At 39.2% G+C, this 24,059-nt stretch overlaps 1 protein-coding gene across 1 annotated transcript in view; it reads left to right on the top strand.

Moving 5' to 3' along the window:
• tmem104 (transmembrane protein 104) overlaps positions 1–24,059 on the top strand; it is a 99,624-nt gene that overhangs the window by 7,538 nt on the left and 68,027 nt on the right. The window contains exons 5-8 of the mRNA XM_015356330.2: positions 3,065–3,152; positions 3,710–3,790; positions 14,328–14,427; positions 17,015–17,114. Of these exons, the coding sequence (XP_015211816.1) occupies positions 3,065–3,152; positions 3,710–3,790; positions 14,328–14,427; positions 17,015–17,114 (369 nt within the window). The remainder of the gene's footprint in view (positions 1–3,064; positions 3,153–3,709; positions 3,791–14,327; positions 14,428–17,014; positions 17,115–24,059) is intronic.

The raw sequence follows: 24,059 nt of genomic DNA, 5'->3' as shown, positions 1-24,059 counted from the left end.
GTCTGCTGCAGAAGGCATTTTAATCTTCCACCTGTGTTAAAATGCTAGTCTTGCTTAAATGATTGTGAAGGCAGTTGGTTCTTTTTATCATTTTATACTTAACTGGTTTTGACGGAGAAAATAAAACTCAAGGAAGTGATTGATTACGCTGTTTTCCTGCGAGGCTACAAGGGAAGATGCTTAAGGCTTAGCATTTCAACTTCAGACATAATGACATTTCCAATTATGATAAAAGCCTGACATTGGTAAAGATTTCAGGCTGTCTCACTTTATTCCCTGCTTGGATAGACTTTCTTCAAGATCTGAGCATCCATAACAAATGAACATGTTCTGTAGCAAGAAGAGTTATTGTTGTGTTCCCACACAGTATGGAAATCACATTTAACTTTATTTTGTTTTAACGTATTGGAGCTGGCTCTGAATGTATTCATGCTCTTTCTGTAAGTATACCAAATTTTGGGCAATGGTTTGAATAGGGCAAACAAATTATATTTATGAGAATATAAATACATGTCCATCCATCCATCAGCACGGAGCTACTTATTCACAGTGAGGCCTGCGTGACCCCAATGAATCAGATATCAGCCTGGTCAGTACTACAGTCCACCGAGTCCATTGCATCAAAACTATATATATGCATATACAGTAGTAAATGTGTTTGAAAAAAATGTTCATTTCCTGTATTTTGCAGTACATCATCATACAACCATCTGGACCAATTGTCCACATCTGGTCTCTTGAAATTCTGATCTGTGCAGATCTGCTGCAGCTTCAAAGGAAACAGGATTTCTTGGGATTTTGGGCGTAGTTGGAAATGCCTGCCTAGACAAACTGAAAGACGAGTGGTCAGAAGAAACCTAGTCCCTGAGCAGACGGAGTAAATGCAGAAATGAATGCATGTAGCAAAACTTCAGCATTAATTTTTACCTTTTTAACTTGCAGTGCTCCCATCCAACAGAATTGGGAGATACTGTACTGTTAATCTCCATCCCCTCCAGCAGTTAGAAGGAGGAGCATGATTGTTTTTCAGAGCGATAAAAACCCTGACCCGTACAGGAGAGGACACGGAGGGTCAGCCTTTGGAAGCTTGCTGTGTAAAGGAATTTGCTTTGTAGTTTTCAAATTGAAGCTCATGTGCAGAGCTGTCTCCTCTGCCTCTGTAGCCCTCTGCGTGTTCTGCCTGCTCAGGCCGTTCAGAGTCATTTCTCTGCTGCGGCCTTCTCCTGCAGTAACCGCCTTTAAAGATTTGTTTTTCACAGAAGAGAAACTTCTACTTTTCAGAATTCTGCATTTGCAAGAGCTGGTTTGGCACAGTTTATCCAGTTCTACTGGATTTTCTTTGACATATCAGCAATAAGCTGCAAATTCTTTGTTTTGTCGCTGAAGCATCAGTGCAGTTTTCTGCAATATATTATCCAAATATAATAATAATAATAATAATAATAACATTACTTTATTAACCCTTTACAATTTCTTGCATTAGGAATGATCTTTTTGCATACCCCAGCTTGCTCTCCATGAGACACACAGATAAGCAGCGCTAGCCCGTCATGGATCATTCTTTTTCTACTATGATTCACTGAGTTTCCTTTAATTGCAACTTATGTTTAAGCAGCGCTAGCCCCTCTTTTTTGTTGTTGTTAATCAGTTTATGACAGCCCTAATGTTTACCTTAATTGCACTGTAATTGTAACAAATCTGTGTCATTTTAGATGATGAGCACTTATTATAGGGCACAAGAACAGGCACTCTCCCGATGTGAGTGAAGGGAGGCATTATCATTTATGGAGCACAAAACAGCTGCTCTTGACAATTTGCAGATGCTGTGCTATTTTAACTTGCAGATGTTGGCAAATACATTGCTCATAACATATTCTGAACCTTTGCTGTTTGACAAATGGCAATTGAAAGTGGGCTTGTTGGGTTGAATCTCGAGAAGAGGAATTGCTTGGTTGGCAAATGCTTAACCAACTGAAGGCCAGCACTGAACCAATCCAAATAGTGGGTTTCTGTCATTTGATGGAATAATTTTCTGGGGCCATTTTAGGGGTGTCTGTAAGGATGAGTGTATTGTAATTGTTGCAAAGTGTGGGCTAGTGTAAAGACATGGCAAAAAAGAAAATCTAAATACTTTATATGATTTATTGTTATGTGCATTCCACATCTATGAAGTAAGCAGCATGGAATGTCTACCTTTTTGTCTTGACATACTGTAGGTAAGGGGTCTGTAACTCCAGTCCTATATAGGTACAGTGGCTTCTGGTTTACATTCCAGCCAGGCTTTGAATGATTTAATTAGATCAATCACATCCGGTTGCCTACAAAAGCCAGCAGGACTGTGCCTCTGTAGGGCCCTGGCTTGGGTACAAGAGCTTATGGTGTATACAACTTTGGGTATCTGGAGAAGGTCTTAATATCGTTGCTGTCTATTGCGTTTATTTTTCATTCTGTATTATCCCCATAAAGCTCAGCTATGGCCAAAGTTCCAAGTGAGGTTGTCAGTCAAGTGATTGTCTATGACCCCAGTATTTCGGGTGTAACAGAGGACTGAATGAAAGCAGTGCCTCTGCACAGGATGATTTTGGGGAGTATTCCTTCACTCCTTCAGCTACATAGTACTTTGATTTCAGGCTTTGCAAGCTGCAGACCCTTGAATCAAGTCACACTATATCAATGTATCTTGTTGCATGGGGCAGGGCAAATTTACTCAAACCAAAACAAAGGGGAAACCAAGTTGGTACTATGGAGCTCTTGGTCATAGGGAAGAGTTTGCAGTTAGCAAAACTAGAAATGGGACAGTTTTCTGTGCTGAAGCAGTGTTTTTGTTCTCTTTACTCTCAATTAGGAATAAACAGTTACCCAACAGCATGGCATGCTGCCTTCCTTGGGAAGGATGAGCAAAAGGTTCAGAGTCTGGCTGAAGTCTGTGCAGAGACTGCGTAAGGTGGCCTAGGCTTTCTCCATTTCTCTATCCCAGACAGAGAAGTTGCTGCAGGAACAAATGGATCAGTGAATCAAAGGTATTTCCTGTCTAAAGCACCATGTTTGCTCTTTCCCCCCCTAGATCAACGACAGCGATTCCACATCCGATTATTCAGATGATGAGGTGCTAGCCCGTGATCACGCGGAAACTCATCCCATTCTCTCCGTCCGTGAGTAATCAGTCCCCTTTCAACAGATGGCATTTCAGAGGGGATTTGTGTTTGCAGCTGTAGAGATACATTTTGACACCCTGCGTCTGAAAGATATTCTAATGATTTGCAAAGTGAATTATTGATTGTTGACCTGTTATTTCTTGTTAATTATGCCCCCAAGTTTAATAGCCATTCAGTCATTTTACCCAGCATTACATAACGGCCTTGATCTAGTGCCAATATATATTTTTATATTTTCAATTCTGTAAATGTAGATGGGTTTGGAAACCAGAATTGCAGGCCTTTTCTATAAATTAATTTTCTCATTAAATCATCTTCATTTACAAATCCCTAAATCACTGCATACTGTATGTAATAAAGTAGATCTGAAGTTCTACCCTGCTTTGTATTAAATTATAAGAATAAAAATAATAATTTGCTATAATTATAACAAATGGCCTCAAAGTTTGCATATTACAGTTATGTCTTTGATATGCTGTGTGTCTCCATTTTGGTACCCAGTAAATAAGTTAACAGTTTATTTCTGGTGTTGCATGTTTTTTATGGTTTTGTAGGGCGTGGTGTTTCTCCAGATCACTTTGAGATTGTGGAGCGAGTCGAGATGGGTCAGATGGCCTCCATATTCTTTAACAAAGGTAAGAGAGGTGTTTTATTTAGAGCACTTTTGAAAATTGTGTTTAGTGGATGAGAAATCATTGGTGATTTCTTAAAAAAAAACATTTCCTGGGAAAAAGGTGTACTGCCAGTAAAAGGAGTCGGAGCTCTGGGAGGTGACAATAAGTGATGGACCTTTGGAGACCGACTGCTGTTGGATACTTTCTGACTACATTTTTGTGACCGCACATTGGTAAGCATCAGCTGAACTCCGCAACTCCTACTGGATCTCTGCCTACTTCAAGGTGTTCTACTGAACTGTTCTTTTCCAGCAAACTGTTTTTCTCCCAAATAAGTTTGTATTATTTCCCTGTCGCATCCTGCTTTACTTGGAGGTGCTGAAATAGCTTTCGGCAGCAGAAACACCAAAAAAATTGTTGAAGCTGTCTCTCTGTGGATTCTGCAATTTAGGACGATTTCTTCTTCTGTGTTGGTTTTGTATTAGTCTTTTTGGCCCAGCAATGATCTGGTTTTGTGGTGTGTCCAGCTTATTGCAGTTTCTTTTGCTCTTCCAGAAATGTCTGTGCAGTAACAGATTGTTTTATGATCTGTACCTATACATTAATCCTAGCACATGAGTGCAGGTACAGATTTCACCTCAATGCACTATTTGTAAAATATTTCTTTTAATTTAATAAAAATTAAAACTCTGGACCAAAAAAATACTACAAGGAGCTGCAGTTGTTTGTGTGGAAGTCAAGCTGATATGAAGACTGACATCAGCTTGTTCTCAGTATTGAAATTCAGCACAACGCAAGATGAGTCAACCAAAACCATTTTGTTTACAGGAGGAGACTGTTTTTTATTTGTCCCACATGCAAATTTTATGTCTGCTTATTGAGTTTACTCTCAGGAGCCTAATTTGCCATGGATTTTTGTATTAATTGATTTTGTGTTTGTTGTTGTCTTTAATGACAATGCCAGGTTGACCTGACAAATGATATTTAGAGTTCTAAATAAATATGTAAGACATAAATAGTTAATAGGAGGAAAAAGTTTTTTTAATAACTTTTGAAGGTTGGTGCGATATTAAAGGGCTTGGTATGAGCAAACTGGAACTAGGTATTGTAGGTGTGACACATGACGGAGATGTCTATGATTCTTGCTGGTGAAGGTTTGTAGTGATCAGGGTACATTTTCTATCCTGTCATGTGTACTGCAGAAACACTCACAATGAGTCTGTAATCTAATGAAGTGTAATCATTTATCACTAAATTGCCACAGGTGATAATTACCTGCCATCTTAATTAAGCATTTTAGTATTCACTTTGACAGACACAGCCAGAAGTGAAGAAGTTAAATCTGAAGGATATCAGTGCTGATCACTGTCTTGTTTATAGAAGCAGCAAAGGGCACATTAAAACGCAGGAACTTATCTGTGTTGTCTGTCACAGTGGTGGAAAGAGAAATTGGTGATTTTTTTTAGGGATTTAGAATTGGCAGGTTTTCTTCCGGGGTTGGTTTTGTCAGCTCGCTTCATTGCCCATCTAAATGTTAAAGCCCTCGTATGCGTAGGAGAGAGAATGTGTGCTGGGTCAGGCCATCTGCTTTTTCCCACACTTGCAGCCAGGGGCTGAGCTTGGGCAAGGCAGGGAGGACGAACGCTTCAAAACTGCACTCCTACCAAGGCACAGTTGGGGCTTGCACTGTGGGTAGGATCCGCTGGTTCATTCAAACCCATTCAGCAGCACTTGTCCTTGAGAAAGACCGGCCACAGTTGACTAATCACAGAGCCCAAATTCGAACCTGTGGTACTACAGGGGACAAACTGCGCTATGAATGGTTTGACCCCTCAGGAACCCTTTCAGTGTGTAGTCAGCTTTCAGGTGTTCAGTAAGATGCTGATCTGTATATTTTCAGTAGGTGTTGGTCAGTTTTGTCTAACTTTTAATGTCTGCTGAAGATAATGAATGAAAAGAAACCTGGTGCTTATTCAGTTTATCTTTTGTCTTCTGAACATTTAATACAAGTAAGAACAAAAACATTCTGTAGTATTGTGTCTGCGCTTAGTCAGAATTCTCTCTGTGGATTCTAAGAGGATGAACAATCTTCGTAGCACTGCCCCATGTGTGGTGGATTTCTTGTGAGTAGAGATGACCCTGGGGGTTCGATACAGGATGTGGTGTGCTATTGGTGTGGAGCTGGTATGTTCTCCCTGGGTTTGCGTGGGATTCCTCCAGGTGCTCCGGTTTCCTCCCACAGTCCAAAGACATTCTAGTTGGTTAATTGGCTTCTAGGTTGAGTGCATGTGTGCGGAGTGATAGGCTCCAACTCTCTCATGACACTGAATTGGAGGAAAAAATATTATTTTTAAACATTTTAAATCAAAAATAGGATATATGCTGTATATTTACAAACTCGCAAAAAAACACCTAATTTAGGAAGAGTGTGCAATGAACAATAAACATCAGTTGCTTTGCATGAAATGCTGTTAAAGGCTAATTTGTGATGTTATTTTAGTAGTATAGTAACAGAGGCCAGGGTGCCAGTTACACATGAAGGACGTGATAGCAGTTTCCATTGGTTAGATGTAACAAGTATCTAGCCTGTAGCAAAGAGACATTTAGGAATATGTCTTTGGTAGGTTGGCTGACATTTTACTTTAACCCAATTCAATCTAGGTTAAAGGCTTTATCAAGCAAAGTCAGTGATTCAGAACAGTTGAACATGTCTTCGAGGTAATGGAATTGTTCCAGGATTAATTATACTGCGGGGCTGGCTGATGCATTTTTTAAGGAAGGCACATTCTTCGTTAATTACCACAGAGCACACAGTTATAAATATCTTTGTTCCATTGCACGCTGTCCTGCAGTTTGGAACTTTGTGCCAGAGGTCCTTTTCCTTATCTCCCACTGGGTGGCGTTTGCGACACATGTAAAATCCTACTGCGTCCAGAGTTCCGATTCAAGAGGAACAGTGTGTGAGATTGGCTTCTTTGCTTTGCTGCTTGCCCAGTAACTTCATTAAAGCTGAAGTATTCAAATATTATTAGCATGACCTTTTAAATAACTGGGTGAGCTGTGTTACTGCAGTCCTTAGAAAAGTTCTGCTCTTCTACATCCACAGCAGTTTAGTAGTTTTACATCTACAATTATTTATTATTTTACACATGGGTGAGGAGAAAGAGGTATCTACCCATATCTACTGCGCCATTGTGTGTTCCTGTTCTCGTTTTCCAAGCTTTGCTCTCAGTCCATCAACTCTTTTCTTTTTTTAATGTTTTAATATTTTGTCAAAGTCTTTTTTCAGTTTATGTGTCTGATTCATGGGCCGTAATGTTTAAGATCACCTCTTGGCTAATTATCTTTTCAAGACTTTTCACTATTTCCACCACTATAGTCATTACATTATTAAACTCATAATTTCAAGTCCTGGCATAAAGATATTCCTGCCATTTTCCTACCATATCAGGGGCGCTGTCAGTCATCACAGAAAATATTTTCTTGATATCAATTCCTCTTTCCTCAAAATAGTTAATATATGTCTTAGCTGTATCTTCCCCTGTAGTTTTGCTGTGCATGGCTGTAAGGCAACACGGCTATTCTCGGCTAATTCCATCTGAGTCAAAATATTGCTCTTCGCCGTGTCGTTTATATCCACACACTCATCAAACACAACACTAAATACTTTTACGTCTTTTAACGTCATTGTCTGCTGTTTGTTAACATGTTTGGCCTTTCCAACTATGTGTATGTCCATTGATCTAGCAGACGCATGTAAGTCCTTAATTCTTGAAATTTTCATGTCTTTGTTGGGCAAACCACTAAACAAACCATCCAAACAAAGGAAAGCCTATTTTTTTATATTACCCATCTGTAAATGACTTTTCATGTTTCTCTAATTGTTTAACTTCCTTCTTTGGCTTTATTTTTGTGATATTGGTAAAGATGCTGCTTTGTTTTCCGTACCTTGCTATGGCCCTTCGATAGACTTCAAACTTGTATGCCTCATCCTTAAACTGTTGGTCATATTTTGTCTGAAAATGTCATTGGTCACATAATGTGTGACAAACGATGCTCTCACAATATAGAGCAAAAACAGCACGGCCTTTATGTTGAACAAATCCATATTCATTTCTCTCTAAAAGGGCTTAAAATATCAAACAAAAATATCGAACTTTACACAAAAATGTTTTCAGAGGCAGGTATTGGGAGCTTTTCTTTGAAAACAAAAAGCTAGCCTCACTAAAAATAATGCAGTAAATTAAGCAAAAGCCAATAGAAAGAAAGCCAAAGGGCTTTTATTGGATGCCATGCTGTTGAGAATTACAGAATAGCCAAGTGTAGTTTTGATTGTTTTTTTTACTTAATTTCTTTGTGGCTTAGGAGACTTATATTGCAAGTGCCATTAAAAATCCCTTTGTCTGCCAATAAAGGCACATGTTCCATAGGTTGATAACCCCTGCCCTAGCATCTGTAGAAGTTCTGTAACATTTACAATATCAATAATATGGTGCTTGTGTAGATCATGAATATTTATGTGCAGATCCGTATGCTTCCGTGTAATTATTTTTGAGTCTTTTTGTCTCATGCAGCATTATACTTATGCTGTTTCTGTAGAGTTCTATCCCAGTTTTCTTATTTCATGAGATTGATTTCATTCTTTGGTGTACTTACCGATTTTCTACGGTATATTCTGTTTCCTGAAATAAATGTTATATATAGTCACTGAATTATGTTCAGTTTTCTTATTTTCTTCTTACCTATACACTGCATAGGTCTATATTGATCGGTATAAGGAACCTCATTGATTTGCAAAGACAAGTTTTATTTGGACTCCCTGCCTAAAGGCTTTCACTACTCTCTGAAGGGAAGTCCACCTTTAGATGCCTTTGTATCCTCTGCCTTCTGACAGTGATAAGATTACAGTTATTAGCATTGTTGCCTTACAGCACTGGGGTTCAGTTCTGGACCTGGGGTGCTGTCTGTGTGGAGTTTGTTTCTTTGTCCCCTGCTCACATGGGTTTCCTCTGGGTGCTCCAGTTTCCACATTTCAAAGACGTATTGGTAGGTTAATTGGAAAACTCAGTGGTATGAGTGTACGTGTGTCATTCAACAGAGAATCTGCTTTTGAATGTTTTTCTTTTTTAAACGCCGTATAAGATGCTATTGTTCTTTTCACAACAAAGTATACATTTCTATGTAATCTCTTTTTCTAGGTTTTCTGTTAGGTTTGCTTCACAGCTACTTTTCTAGCTGTGTTTTATATAGCTGGCTGCAAATTTTGGCTCACAGCAAAGATCTTTAATATCAATTTTGAGATGCTTTCCTCCTTTCCTTGGCAGATATTTGTAAAGCTCAAATATAGGTAAGAGAAATGTCATCAGTTTTGACTGCTTCTGTTCCTGTTCTTTATAGTTTGCCTCATGTCTTTTAAGCTAAGATGTTTTAGCAAAATCACAGAATGCTTTTGGTTTCATTAGTCATCAAAGTGCAGTAGACTTTGTTTAGAGATCCAAAACATGGTCAGAATTTTCTAGTGTGTAATTTTCTTGTTTTACTTTTAAGTTTGGTTTTAATGGAGCACTAATTTTAAATTGTGTAAATTGTGATTGGATGCCTAGGAATATAGGTTGATGGCACCTTACAGCGATATAACTATGAACATAAATAAGTGACTTTCATAAATTACAATTGCTGCACCTTAATGTCAGCCTTTGAGGCAATGATGAATAAATAAATGAATTCATGAATAATTACAATCTTTTCTACTATGTGTGGGAATAAATGTGTCCAAATCAAAGTTCAGTGATGCATGCTTGTTTTTTTTTTACTTTAAGTTTACTTTTTTACTTTTTTAAATTTAGGTATTTCTCCATCCAAAATATTTTTTATTAAAAAATATTGTCCAGTTGCATTAGACTTTATTTCAGTGAAATCACAAAAAAGAACCATCCACTACACACCCATCATCAAATAGGTATAATATATCAAGGTGTTTTGGGTTTTGATATTCAATCCACAGATGAGGATTTTAACTTTGACCTGGCTTTCAGTCCTTTAGCAATTTGCAGAGTCAATACATTCAATGAATGAATGAGTGAGTCATTCAGACACAGAGCCTCAATGAAAATACTGATTTAAAAGCAGAGACTTCAGGAGTTTGTGTTTTTTGACCCTTTACATCTTTCTGCTGAGAAGAATAATTAACCTTATTGGTACATTAAAGTTATTGGTTCATGAACTGGAAAAAGATAATGGCCACCTTGTGACCTTTACAGATTTGTTTGTTCTTTGTTCTCCTTTGCCAATGCACTGCGTAAAGTGATAGAGCAAAAAAAAAAATCCAGATAAAATAAAAAAAAACATTCTGAAATTACTTGCATCACTGTTGTAACTCACTGGGGGATGTGGGCATTTCCTCTGGGGGGCTGTTCCATTAGTACGCCACGGTTTAGGTAATCGTGTTCCTCTTCCAGTCCAAAGTCATAAGGTTTTTCTGCTGACAGATTGGTCTTCCCAAAAATTAACCTGTGGTCTTTCTTTGTTGTTCCTACTAACCTCCTCCACTCTCCCTTGATAGCTGTTCTAAAGACACAGACCTGTCTGTTTTTTCCCCCGTAAATACTCAAAGGAGGAAGCAGGTGCTCATCCAGTGTGTCAATTTCCTTTGATTCTCTTGAAAGTCCCATGGTTCCCTGGGATCTGTAGTTTCATGGCCATCAAGCTGGCTCTCTGTGGCTCCGTTTCTTGTACATTTTGCTGGGAAGGTAACTGTATTTGATTACCCTGCCGCTTTGGATGTTACTCTGTTTGAGCAATGAAATAGGAGTGTCGGGAAGCTCTTCTTGACTTTACAGGCGGTGCTCTGTGGCTAAGGATCTGTGCCTGGAAGGTTGCCGGTTTGCATCTTGTGGCCGGCAGAGGAATCCTACTCTGTTGGGCCCCTGAGCAAGGCCCTTAACCCCAACTGCTCCAGGGGTACTGTATAAACTGCTGACCCTGTGCTCTGACCCCAAGCTTCTCTCCCTGTCTGTGTGTCTCATGGAGAGCAAATTGAGGTATGCAAAAAGACAAATTCCTAATGCAAGAAATTGTATATGGCCAATAAAGTGATCTGATCTGATCTTAATACCCTGAAAATCTGAACCATGTGTATCTGAACCAAGTTTTTTTCTAAAGTCTCTGTAATCTTGTAAATAGGAATCTTTATTATATGCCATGCCTGCTCCTGCCAAATAAGTGAAGTCTAGCTTGTGGTTTGAGACAGTGCTTTGGTAAGTAAATAGAAGTAGCTAGGTTTGCATGTCCTTGATCTATGTATTTTTCGACTGTTCACCATGTCCTTTAGCTGTCTGCTCTGAATGCTCCAGATTCCCATGTATGATGCACAGAAACCTGCACATTACAGTTGGCGAAAGTCAGTACTGGCTCATTTCATTATCAGTTCATATTTATCTAACAAACAAATCCTCTTTTCCGTCCAATTCAGTGGAGCAGAATGGTGCGGTTTATGGAAGTAGGGCCCAGCTGTTCTTGTGAGCTAATGAAAGCCTGCTAACTTAGGAGTGCTTGAAGTATGAAGCATGAGCTCGAAATCCTGGCTTCATTAGCACAGACAAATCAGAGAAGGCCAAGGGTGCATCGGGCACAACCTGCTCGAGTCTGTACTGCTGTATGAGTTACTCTTGCTGTTGTGAGTCCACAATATGAACTCAGTCCTGCTGTGCTGTCCCACATAGCTCTGTTTATTTCTCTTGCTCAGAAGTCTGGTCTGGTCTGGTCATGGGATCGGGTGATGGACTATGTCTGTAGCAGAGCGGGTTCAAAAGCCCACAATGGGTGACGCACACTTACTGTGCTGTTCAGACATTTTATTTGAGATTGTCATTTGTCAGTTAGGAACTTTCTTTCACCAACAAGTAGACTTGTCAAAATTTACTAATTTAGTACAATAACATACAAAGGTTAATACTACAAGGATGAATCCAAAAATGGTGATTTTTCCCTTTGGCTTTGTAGAAGCAAAATAAGGAGAGAAGCCCCAAATTGATGTTTTTTTGTGGACTGAGATGTGCTAAATAATCACATTCACAGAAAAGTTTTATTTAAGCTCCTTTATTAAAGATTGTAAGCAAATTGCTCTTAGTCTTAGACGAATTATGTATTTTCATTTTATATTAAGGAAAGGAACAGGCTGCTGTAAACAGTCTTGTCTAAATAGTTGTAAAAAAGACCCAGCTGTAAGATTTCATGCAGGGTTGGTGACTGAGCACAGGTAATTGACTGGTGTTAGTTACAATCACTGGCAGCCCCCATCTACTTAGATACACAGTGGCCTAATTTGGGCTGTCAGTCTTTTCCACAGAGCCTGATAGACCTTAGCATTCCCAGTAGCATCACAAAGCTTTTCAGTGCAGCAGAACTGATTGCTCTTTGAATATCGGGCTTTAGCAGTGGCAGCAGTAGTGGGTTACCAAACCAAAACTGACAATTGCTACATTTCTTGAAAGAAGCCCAGTGTAAAAGAGGCTCGGGCGCCTTATAGTTTGAGGAGTGCTCACTTTACTCAACCGAGGAAGGGCAGATGTATTTCTATTACAGTGGGGCACTGTTGACTGTGAGAAGAGAAGTGCATGCTGTAGTTTCAAATGCAGCCATGTTGAATACTGCAGATGCTTTAAAATATCCATTATTGCTTAAAATAGAGGAGAATGCTTGAAACTGTGCTTACAACACATTGAAATTCCTTGCCTTTTCCTTAATTTCTCATTCGTATTCAACGCAGTTGCTTAGGGCCTTGAACTATAAAAGCGTTTAGCACATTTAGCAAACGGAAGGAATTTGTTTTTTAATTCTGCTGTTGCATCTTTCTTTAGAAGTTGCAAGTGCTGTTAGTCAGTGCATTTTTGGGCTTTGTGCTTATTCTGAGAATTAAGAATTAAGCTTAGTGGGAACCAATCAGGTGGTAAATGGTGCCACACAGAGAGGTGGAGGAGATCAGTAGTCGCTGTGGTAACATGAAGACTGATGCTTTTGAGGAGGAGTTGAGGAATCCTTGCCCCAGAGTAGAGGCCCGAACCTGGATGCCATGGCTTAAACCTAGTGCAGGATATCCTAGTCTGGTCTACGCTGGTATCCATCTTTTGGTGACCTTTGAGGAATCAACATCCACCCTCCGCCCCATATGAAAAATCATCTGATGAGGCTGTGAGAAATTTCAGTGGGCTGGTGGTTTTGCTCCACAGCAGTTCTGTCTCCCTTACTTCCCCTGGAGAGCTCGGCCATCTTTGTCCTTCATTAATTCGCTGCTCTGTTTATTTCCATTAACACGGTGTGTCAGGGAGCAGCAGGGAGCGTCTGCCCATTTATACAGATAAAAGATTAATCAATTCAGCCTCCAAACAATAACCCTTTTCAGTTTAATGGACTCCTTGCTCTAATTTCCTGGCAATAATGAATTGACTGACGGGGAAACGGGGAGCGGGGAACCTCATTTGAGAGCTCGGCTGCGTGATAGATGTGAGGCTTGATGCTGCCTATCTGTCTTCCCTCTCAAAGTCCTGATTCTGCTGGGTTCCTTGGCTCAGACAGAGAGAGAGGAAAAAAAACATGGGCTCTTTGCATAAACTGATCACTTTCTTAATTAGTATGATTAATAATCTGAGCCCCGACTGGCAAAATCATCTGCTGCTCCCGCTGCTCTTTGTGGGAGAGATAAATGTCCAAAATAGCAGAGGCCGGAAAATAATTTGGCCAGGCAGAATTTACATTATCTGTATTTTCTGTTTTTCTTAAGGAATGTATTTGTCAGGAATGCTAGCTTTACTAGATCTTTGCAAAGCTATGGATGGTATTCCCAAAATTGCTCTTACTATATTTGATTTGTGAAGTTGCAAAACATCCATTTCAGGCTGCAGTGGCCGAAACTAGCTGTCAGAGATGTGTTTCACGTGGTAAATGTGGTCCGTGGCACAGAAGATGGTCAGGATCATTGTGTGCTGTTAAATGACTAGATCCCCTGGATCTCCAAAAGCCGTATCGTGTAGATTTTAGTTAACATTGTTTGTTAACATTTTTTCACATCCAGTGCAGGGCTGTGGGGGAGGCGGAGCCGATCCCAGTAAGCAACAGGCACAAGGCAGGATATACCCCGGATGGGACGCCAGTCCTTGGCAGGGCACACACAGACGCAAACACACACTCACACCAGGGCCAATCTTCCTAGCCGGAGCCAGAGGAAATGGGAACACCCGGAGGAAACCTATACAGAAACTGGGAGAACTTACAAACTCCATGAAATTAGAATTGAACCCAGGGCTTCAGTGTTATAAGGCAGCAATGCTAACCACTGGGCTCCCATGCCACCCACAGATCCCCTTCTAAAAACTTTGGGAAGCTCCATTTCAGTTGTTGTTTGACACTCACTGCTTTCCTCCCATTTTGGTAGGTTCCTGTTCTCCAGCTCAGAATCTTAATCGCACTCCCAGAAACCAAAATGATCCACTTGCTTTCCTTTTGTTCACAGGGAATTGGAGGATGGCCAGGTTTACATTGATGTATTTTGTTCTGTTCGCAGTTGGCCTCAACATGTTTTACATCTGCATCATTGTGTACCTCTATGGAGACCTGGCGATCTACGCTGCTGCGGTGCCCATCTCTCTGATGGAAGTGGCCTGGTGAGTAGTCCTGACTTCACACGTATGCATTGGGTAGTGCTGTGCCTTGTGTATGTGGGCTCTCTTTGGAGGTTGTCACTGGAGAAAATCCAAGGAAAATCAATGAATGCATTGCAAAGCTTTCATTTTCTTAGCATAGTAAATCTTTATCTGGGCCAGGATCCTCCCTCGTATGTCTGCATTGCATTAGTCGCTTGTTCCCCCTTGAACTTTTTCAGGCAAGGTGGATCAGATCTTATATCAAATATTGCGCACAGTTCTTTATCAGATCCCAAAGGTACAGTAGCTTCTGTGAGTGCAGGGAAGTCAGCCAGTGTCCCCCTTGCATAGTAGTTTGATGCATCTAAGGTTATGAACTATAGGCTTTTAGGGATCCCTTTACATATGGAGTGGAAAAGCAGTACATGTAATGTCCATTTAACAACACCCACATAACTAAATGAGAGGTAACTGTAAGGTGCTCAAGTGCTGTAAATTTGTGAAACGTCTGATTTTATGCCCATCAGGGCTGTTTATGGCAGACAAAGCCCTTAATTGTGAGCAAAGCAAAATCTCCAATACTGTGACTTGACTGATTCAGTAAAGCGTGCTCAGCAACTGCTACACAATGCGGACCCCAGAGATTTTTGAACCACCCTGAATTACTATATGGGAGAAAATATGTAGTCATGGCCCTTTGCACCAGGTGTTACCCCTTGGACTGTCAGCCTTTGCCACTCGTTGCAGAGGTTCTGGCAGGAGCCCTTTTGAAATTGTGCGAGTGCTGCTAGACCCCAGACAAAATTTAGTTTGCAGCCTTTCTGTATGTTACGTTTGTTGCCGTCACTTCTAATAACATCGGTGGGTGCTAAATTGGTAGTACTCACACTGATAGTATTGTTGGCCTTCTCAGTCATTCAGTTTCAGTGCCTCCGATAACGTCACTGTTCCCTCTTCCCATGTAACAGCTTTCAGATGTGTTTTATATAGTGCCCTAAATCCAATAGCCTTACCTTGAGTGATAACATATTTCATAAGGCAGACTGTCATGTCTTGTGACCTATGGTTTCCTGATCTCATTCTCCCAGAGACTACTTGAAGGTTGTTTTCCAGTTTCTGTTTTACTGCAGCTCGAGTCTTTATTTTTAGCTTTTCTTTCATAATTACATTTTTCCTATAATGAAATTGCGAAAGTCTGCTTTGTTTGAAACATAGCTGGGAGCAAGAAGAAAGGATTTGTTCCTGGACTGGAATTTAGGCAGCATTTTTCTTTAATAGCATCCTTCTCAGCTTCTCTTTTTACCTTGAGAAATTGCTCATTTAGTATAGCTCAAGTTGTCATGTAATGTAGAGGTCAAAGTGAAAATGCCCATTCCTGAGTAATTTGATCTGCTGTTTTTAGCTTGTAACATTTTTTTAAAGTTAAGATGGATGAATAGATGTGCACATTAAAATAATGCTAAATATAGCATGCTAATTTGGCAATTTTATCACTACTATCCGTATAAGAGTTGTTTGCAGGGGTCTAACAAATGTCTCCCAGCCAGAGATTAAAGCTGATCTTTTGACTTCTTTCAATAAATATTGGGATCAAATCCTCGGATCAATTAACGATCAACAACCAAACAAGCTATATGGATTGAATGGCTTCCTCTTATAGCCTTTCTTTACACATCACAGTCTGCAATGTGTAAAACCTGAAATGCTGTTCCTCTGCATTTGTAAAGCTGAATAAGTTGTTGCTAATTGTGATAAAGGCCAGTTACATGTGTTAAAAGATTTAAATAAATACTTCATTGTATGTCTATTGGGAGTGTCCCTCAGACAGTCCTATAATATTTGTGAAAATCAGATTACGGAGATGTTTATTTGGCAAATGATGTTAAGGATCTACCTGATTGTTTTGCATGAAAAGGTATAAATTGGCATAATCAGTTACAGTGTGTTTTGGAAATATTTGTTCTTTTTTTGACTCGGATCATTTGTTGTTTTTTAGTGTAATTAATGCTTTATAGTACTCTGTTAGCATTTAAGCAAGGGCTAAATTTCTCTCAATATTCATTAGTTAATCCCTCTTTTTTTATTCCAAAATATAAACCTTGATTTTGCCAGACTATGCTGGAGTTTTTAAATTATTTGATGCTGAAATAATACACAGCTGCTCTAAAAGGATGTATTGGTGTGGAAGTTGTATTAAGTTTAAGTTGAAAGCCCTTTAGAGAACTGATAAATTAAATCAGCATAGTCAGATTTAGAGACGTTAGAGAACCCAGGGCTTCAGTGTTACAAATACAAAAGTGTTACAAATACAAAAGTATTTATTCAAGTACATGCTTGTGTTTAAACAGCCTGTTACTTTCCCCTTCTCCTGATTTATGGTCTAAAACAAAAGGAACCCCAATTCTCATGATGGAGTGTATTCTGCAGTGAGTTTCAGAGAATGGGTTAAATATCAGGAGGTCGAGAAGGAGCAAAAGCCTAAATACAGTTCCTTATATTACCAAACTGATATCTTAGAATTTTTTCTTTTTTATCTGCTGTGATTCTGTTCATCACCGTGCTAAAGGTGTCAACCTTAAAGAGCCCTCCTGTTCCTCATGTCCTGCAGTGGGAACCATTCGTGCAGCGCAGGGAGCAGCGTCAAGTACAACGACACTGATGCATGCTGGGGCCCCGTCAAGCGGAAGGACGCCTACAGGGTGTTTCTGGTACGAGCTTTTCTCTCACATCCCTCTGCTCAGAACAGCTTCTCACCCACACAGAGTGTCTATCATCACTCATTTTATCCACTTCCACAAGTTATCCACAAGTTCTCAAGAGCCTCATCCGTGGAGGTGAGCGACAGGCATCAGTGAGAATCTGTGCGAAAAGGTGACTTGTTTAGGTTTCTTCAGCGAAGGAAAGGCTGGGGAACCGAACCCCAAGTTCTGAAAACGAAATTGTTCATGACATTCGTTTGGTGAAAATCTTATTCCCTGTTCCTAATGTATTTCTGTCCCTGTCAACTCTCACAATTTTGGAGGTGCAAACCAGACAACGGTCTCTTGACATTTTTCTGGACCTCAGATGCAATGAGAACTAATGTGTAAAAATGTGTATAAAATCAAATTAAAAATTTGAGCAGTGAAATAATTGTGTGATCTACTTAGCCTAGCTTCACACAGACAGTCCCTAGCGACAGCATTCTCTGTCTTTTGGCTTGAAGATAGACCTGTGAAGCAGCTACCACTTTGAAAGCTATTTACAGCAGTGAGCCATTTGGATAGTATGCCATATTGGTTGATACTGCTCACAAGGAGTGTATTGATGCTTTAGTTATTTTTGCTTTAGTTGTTCTGGGTATTTGTAGCAAATTATTTGCTCTAAAAGAATGTGGTGGAGAAAAAACACATTTAATTTTGCATTTAATGTATTGTATTTTGGTCTGCTTTTTTCTAAAACAGACCTTAAATGATTTCAGATTAGTTTTACATCGAGAGGCCGAAATTCAAATACCATCAGACACTTCCCTGCTACAAATCGTTCTGATTTAGACATTGCTTATCTTAAATCTCATTTTTTTGGATTTGTCAGAACTGTACATCAATCCCTGTTGAGGGTTCTGAGCACTTACCATTTGTCATTTGAACTTCTCTAGTGGCTCAGAAGTGAGGCACTGCACTGGATCAAGTCTTTCCGTAATACTTCCTCCCAATTATTAGTGATTTTCATGCTCTCAAATCACATTACATACAGGAGGGCACCCACTTCAGCACTGAGAAATTGCTTCACCTGCTGAATTAAGGGCGAACTTTAGGGAGGTCAGATTGGACAAGTTCAGAGTGGAATTTAGCCAGGATGCAGGTGTTAACACCTAAGCCTTACAAGACCCCCAGTTTCTATAGGTCTCTTTACAAAGGTTTAGACTAAATGAACACTATTGTTGTATTCCGTGAAAGCTATCTTTTTTTAATGCTGACTCCCTGATTTCTGCATCCTAAGATGTGTGGCTTTGTCAGTTTGGTTTCTTCAGTGTGTGTTGAAGAGTGTGCCTAAGAAGCTCCCATTTCATTCTATGTGACAAATTAAAGCAGCCTGCCAGAGACTGTAATTTTGCCTCGTTTCGATTTTTTTTTAACTGATAGCAAACCTTGCACTCCACCACAGTCAAACTTCACTATTTTTTTTATTTGCTTTTCTTATTCTTCAAGTAAATGGAAAGCACGTTCATGAATGTACTTTCCCTCAAATACATTCTATAGGATATTTTCTTTGGTGCATTTTTTAGCGATATATTTAAATTCAGAGTGGACTTGTGCTTCTAAATTGCTTGCTTTGATTTCCATGTATTTTCTAAGTGCTTCATGCAATTCAAGGTCACATGGGAGCTGGAGCCTATCTCGGCAAGCAATGGTTGCAAGGCGGGGTACGCCTTGGACAGGACCCCAGTCCATCCCAGGACATACACAGACACAGGCGTGCACACACTCATTCCAGGGCAAATAAACCTACCAGAATGTCTTTGGACTGAGGGTGGAAACCCATGCGAGCATGAGGAAGAACATACAATCTCTACTCAAATAACAGCCCAGGTCCAGGATTAAACCCAGGACACCAGCACTACGAAGAAGCAACTAACATATATTACTGCTGCCTTGCTTTGACTTCAAAGAGCAAAAATGTTTTGAAATATTCAACAATAACCTCTTATGTGCTACTTGTACATTTCTGACAGAATTAGTTGCTAGCACACTCCCCTTTGAGTTATCATGGTAAATCTGTTTGCATTACGAATTCAGGGGTTTAAGTGGCTTTGGAGGGAGTTACCTCACTCCAGTTTCAAATAATAAAAGAAGGACTTGTGGGAAGGTATTTGTGAAAAGTTGTATTCAGCAGAGCCCTGTTTCTTGGCATTTTTTGTCAGCTTCTATGCTCTGTTCCCGTGTCAGCAATAAACATCTGTCTCTGTTACCTTTAATGTTCCTCACTCTGGATGTATTACAAATAATATCCAGTGCCATTTTCAGGAATGAAACAGTAGGGGGGTGTCTTGTGAGCGGAAGTTTGTACTTGATGTCCTGTTAAAATTCAGCAGTGCCTCTGACCAAAATCACTCAATTGTTATATCGTGTGGGGGCAGCCATCTTTCAGTTCAATTTTGCGTGTTAGACAGTTTGATTAGGTCCACCTGAGGTGTAGATCATGAATCAAAAGAGAAGAAAAAAAATAGCTAAATCCAAATTTTGTTCTGAAACATCAGTCATTTTGTGATAAGCCCTTATGGTTCCCATCACTGATGTGTAAGCAAGAGTGAAGAATGGGTGTCAGGCTTTTGCAAAACTGAAGCTGCACTTCACTCTTGGAAATCTGCTTCAGCTTCATCTTTGTAAATTGCTCTCTGGTTGTTAGAGATGATGCAAGGTGCTATATCAGAATGTAGTTGACCTTTCTGTGTTTTATAAGTATTTTGTTCTGTGCCTTCCACATTATTAGTAAAACTATTTCTGTTAAAAAGACACCCTCATAATTGGGAAAGTTTTATTCTGCAGTTCTTAAAGGCCAATGGAGTTTAATATTTATTGATTTTGTCCGACTGTTTGTTTTGAACCCTGAATGATGCAGAAAGCTGAGTGTGTGTCTGCTCTGTTTTTTTTCATCCCTTTGTTTAAAATCTGTTTTTTGAAATATCTGAACATTTTGTTGGCCTTTTCATTGTTTTCTCCCAGTTTCAAGAAGGTGGAAGTGATATATCACTGTAAACAGTACGCAGGTCCTTCAAAGTCATGGATAACCATCTGTACATTTTCAAACCCCTTTATTTAATGCAGGGTTTTGAGGAAGTCAGAGTCTATCCTGGAAAACAGGAAAAAGGCACACGTATACTTTGTTTTTATTACATATCTTCAAAATGTTCATGTCTGCATCTGCCAGGTGTTTGTCTAAACATTTTTGAATTTAATTTGCATCTTCTCTTATTTTGCTGTCTTTGGTGTCATAATCTTTTTGGTATCAATGGTAAACTTGACTAGTATGCTAACTATATCAGTTTCAAGCTCATTAATATAAATCAGGTAGAGCACAGATACTAATACAGACCCATCTCATACTTCACTAATAACCAGTTTGAGCATATACCTCTCATATGGTACCCTTGAACCTACAGTATAAGAATTAAATGCTTCTAAACTAATTTCTTTCATTAGGTGGGAAGGAATAGTGGCCACCTTTGAATTTTCTGTAAGATCAGTCCTAGATGTATCATCTGCAGCAGGCAGTAACTCATCAGATTATTTGAATAGGCTCAGTAGGATCACAGTTGTAGTAATATATTGCATAAAAGTTGGTTTCCTGTAATTGCTCTCCCTGTTCTCAGGGGTTGTGAGGAATGCAAAGTGGAATGAGAGCAGAATTCCAAGCAATACAATTGTGGGAACAAGTGTCTAATAATGGATGGAAGGATGATGATTTATTGCCTTAAGTTTTTTTCACCTGGATTTCATTCAACCTATTATTACAATAACTTCATCTCGTTCATCACGCTGAGCATTTAGGTCCTTCTTTTCATAGTCTTGTTTATCTTCTTTTCAGGTTTGTTGCATTTAAGGGATCACACAAAGTGTATATTGTTAAAGAAGAGTTCAGCAATGCTGTGTCATTGTGGCTAGGAGTGTTCTGTTTACTGTAATCACTCCAATTACATAAAAAGGAACAAGGAGAATACTTTGTTTCTGTCCTTATGATTCCTTTTCTGCATGCTAATATATTCCAATTATTTGAATGTCTGATCCGATTTAAATTTGTTTACTCAGCAGATTATGCAGTTTCCATTATCGGCTGCTGTAATTTCTAGTATAGGACGTGTTTTAATTGTCTTTCCTTTCTTCATTACAAAGTTGTTTCTTCATGTTCACCGGTTTTGGCTGCAAAGTGCCTTCTGTGCCCTTGTGCCCTTAACTATAATTAGTTTAGACAAATATGAGAGAAGAAGAGAGAGAAAATGTGATTCTCATAATTATGCCTTTTTATTAGGTTTACTGTGCTCTCAGGCAGAAATCAAGTTCCATTTTTTTAAATGAAATCTTATTAAATTTCATCTCTTTGTGGACTTTTTGTCATTAATAAATTATATGTTTAATAAAAGGGTTATCTCCTTTGAATGTAAATGGGAGAATGCATGCTGGCCTTTATTTCCCTAACTGCAGCTGTGGTTGGTTTTAATGTTTGATCTTCCTGCCAGGACTGATGCAACAGGTCTCCTTCCATTATGAAATTTTGATTTTGGAGCTGCTGTGCATGTAAAGTATAGGCCTCCACTGGCACACTACCACTACCCCCACCTGCTATGCCATTTGCTTGAAACCTGTCAGGTCCAAATTCCATTCTTGTCACAGAGGATACAGGAAAAATATACCAGCTGCATTTTCCTATCGTGGCTGTCATGTCCTTAAAGATTATTGAAAGCAGGCAGTCGTCTCCTGCCCTGTGATAAAAAATGCTCAAAGTCATGAATGCTCTCACCCAGCAGTCAGAAGCAGAAAATTGTTGCTGTATTAATGGGCACACATCAAAGGGAATGCATTTGCATGGCTACTGTGCCTACAGAGTGAACCTTCGAAAAAGAAAACTTAAGTAGAAATTCTGCAGAGGAAAGAAATGTTTAAGTTGTACTTATTCAGGCTGTGTGCTTTAAAGCAGTGCCTGTTCTTGCACTGTACCTGAATCTTACCGGCTTTTCCTTCTTAAAACCACTTCACAGATCTCACAACTTGTCGCTATGACTCCTAGCGTTTTGGAAGCCAGGTTTGGGACTGGTTTTTCTTACCCGTCCGTTGATTGAAATGGTCTTGATGAAATGAAACAGAAACTTTGCCCTTTGCCCACCTGTTGTAGCCACAAAAATGAAGAATCACAAATTTATGGAAATAAATATGGATAATGTGCTTACTAATCTTTAATATTTAAGTAAATAATCAGCATGCCTGGATCGTGCCTTTTGCTAGTTGTTTGAACTGACTTTCTTCCAGTTGGTCTGGCCCTTTGTGCTTTGTAACTAGCAACAAAACTGCTTGGTGCTTAATAGAGTACAGTGTGTTAATTATCTGTGGCATCCCCAGGAAAACATAAAAGCAACTTGGTGTCTTGAATTACTTTTACCAGCTGTAATATATTTTTAATTTTACTTTTGTATTGAGAACCCCATTTAAGATTTCAGCAAATACTGCTGCAAGAAATGTTCATTAGTTTTGTTTGGAGTTTTAATTAAATCATTAAAATTTAAAATGAGCATAATTTTTTCGCTATAAAGGCTGTGTCATTACAGAAACAAAATATAATTTGGACATTTTGTTCTATTGCATTCTAAAATTATGTTCTCATTATTTTGCATTTGTTGTTTACTTTAAAAATACTTAATTGTGCTACAAACTCACATTATGCCTGTATTTAATAATAGGAACCGGGTAGTTTGTGCACATAAATTATAGAGAGCACTTAAAAGTCTTGGTATTCTTTTTTGGAGTTATTTCCCATTGCTGTTTCAAAGTCTCAGCGGTTTTTAAGTGACTGACATGGGATACTGTCCTCCATGTAGATAAGAGCAGTTCATTCATTATTGATGAGCTTGTTTTAGTTAAATGTTAATTCCACACTCCCCCACCTTGCTTGTAGAAATTACTCTTGTATACTGACCTAAGAAGAACAATTGCACAGTACACTATTAGTGAGGAAAAAAAAGTTGCGCATGATATAATGTATCATTCAGCTTGGTGTATAAAATGGTAGAAATGTTGTGCATATCCTGGTATGTATGAAAGGTTAGAAATGTTAATCGCTTTGAATGAAAGCATCTACTAACTAATAATGATTATAAGAATAATTATAGCGCTTTTCTAGACACTCCACTCAACGTGCTTTACAGGACTCCCCTCCACCACCACCAATGTGTAACCCCCACCTGGGTGATGTGACGGCAGTCAAAGTGTGCCAGTGTGCCCCTCAAACTCCAGCTATCAGTGGGGAGGAGATCGGAGTAAAGAAGCCAGTTCATAGATGTGGATTATTAGAAAGCCATGATTGGTAAAGGCAAAGAAAAAATCTCTACCCTTCTCATTTTTTTGCCCTATAGCATTACTATTGCAGTGTTGTCTGCAATAATCATGCAATAGTAATGTTCACAAGGACGGGGGAATGAATACCACAGTAGGACAGTAGGAGTACAAACCCCAAAACAATCATGTTTCCTTTTTCAGAGGGAAGGGCGTTAGAGTCTGCTAGTCACTTTTCCTGCTCAGTGCTTGAATGTCACATTATTCTCTTTTGATTTTTTCACCAAGCTGTCCGTTTTGTATGAAGGCAGTTGTCTGGGGTAATAGACATTTGATGTCTTGGACATTAATATGTCTGTTGAGTTTAGGTTTAGAAAAAAGCTTAAAAGCAGCGCGATTATGATGTCACGGGGCCCAGCTTTAATCTTCTGTGGGTGGCTGTCAGAGATGGAAGGCAAGACTAATGCCAGGGTACAGGAAACAGGGATTTCCTCATGTGGTGCCATGTACCATAAGAGTTTTCTGTCTGAAATGATTTTCTATTCTAAAATACTACAGCCATAAATTTATGTGAGCAATACACCTTTTGTGATCATTAACAAAGTGTTCATTTGGGAGAAATATTTATTC

This window comes from Lepisosteus oculatus, chromosome 9 (assembly GCF_040954835.1).
Source record: "Lepisosteus oculatus isolate fLepOcu1 chromosome 9, fLepOcu1.hap2, whole genome shotgun sequence".
Classification (NCBI taxonomy): domain Eukaryota; kingdom Metazoa; phylum Chordata; class Actinopteri; order Semionotiformes; family Lepisosteidae; genus Lepisosteus; species Lepisosteus oculatus.
The sequence above is the reverse complement of the archived record's forward strand: the minus strand, read 5'-3'. Positions and strand labels throughout refer to the sequence as shown.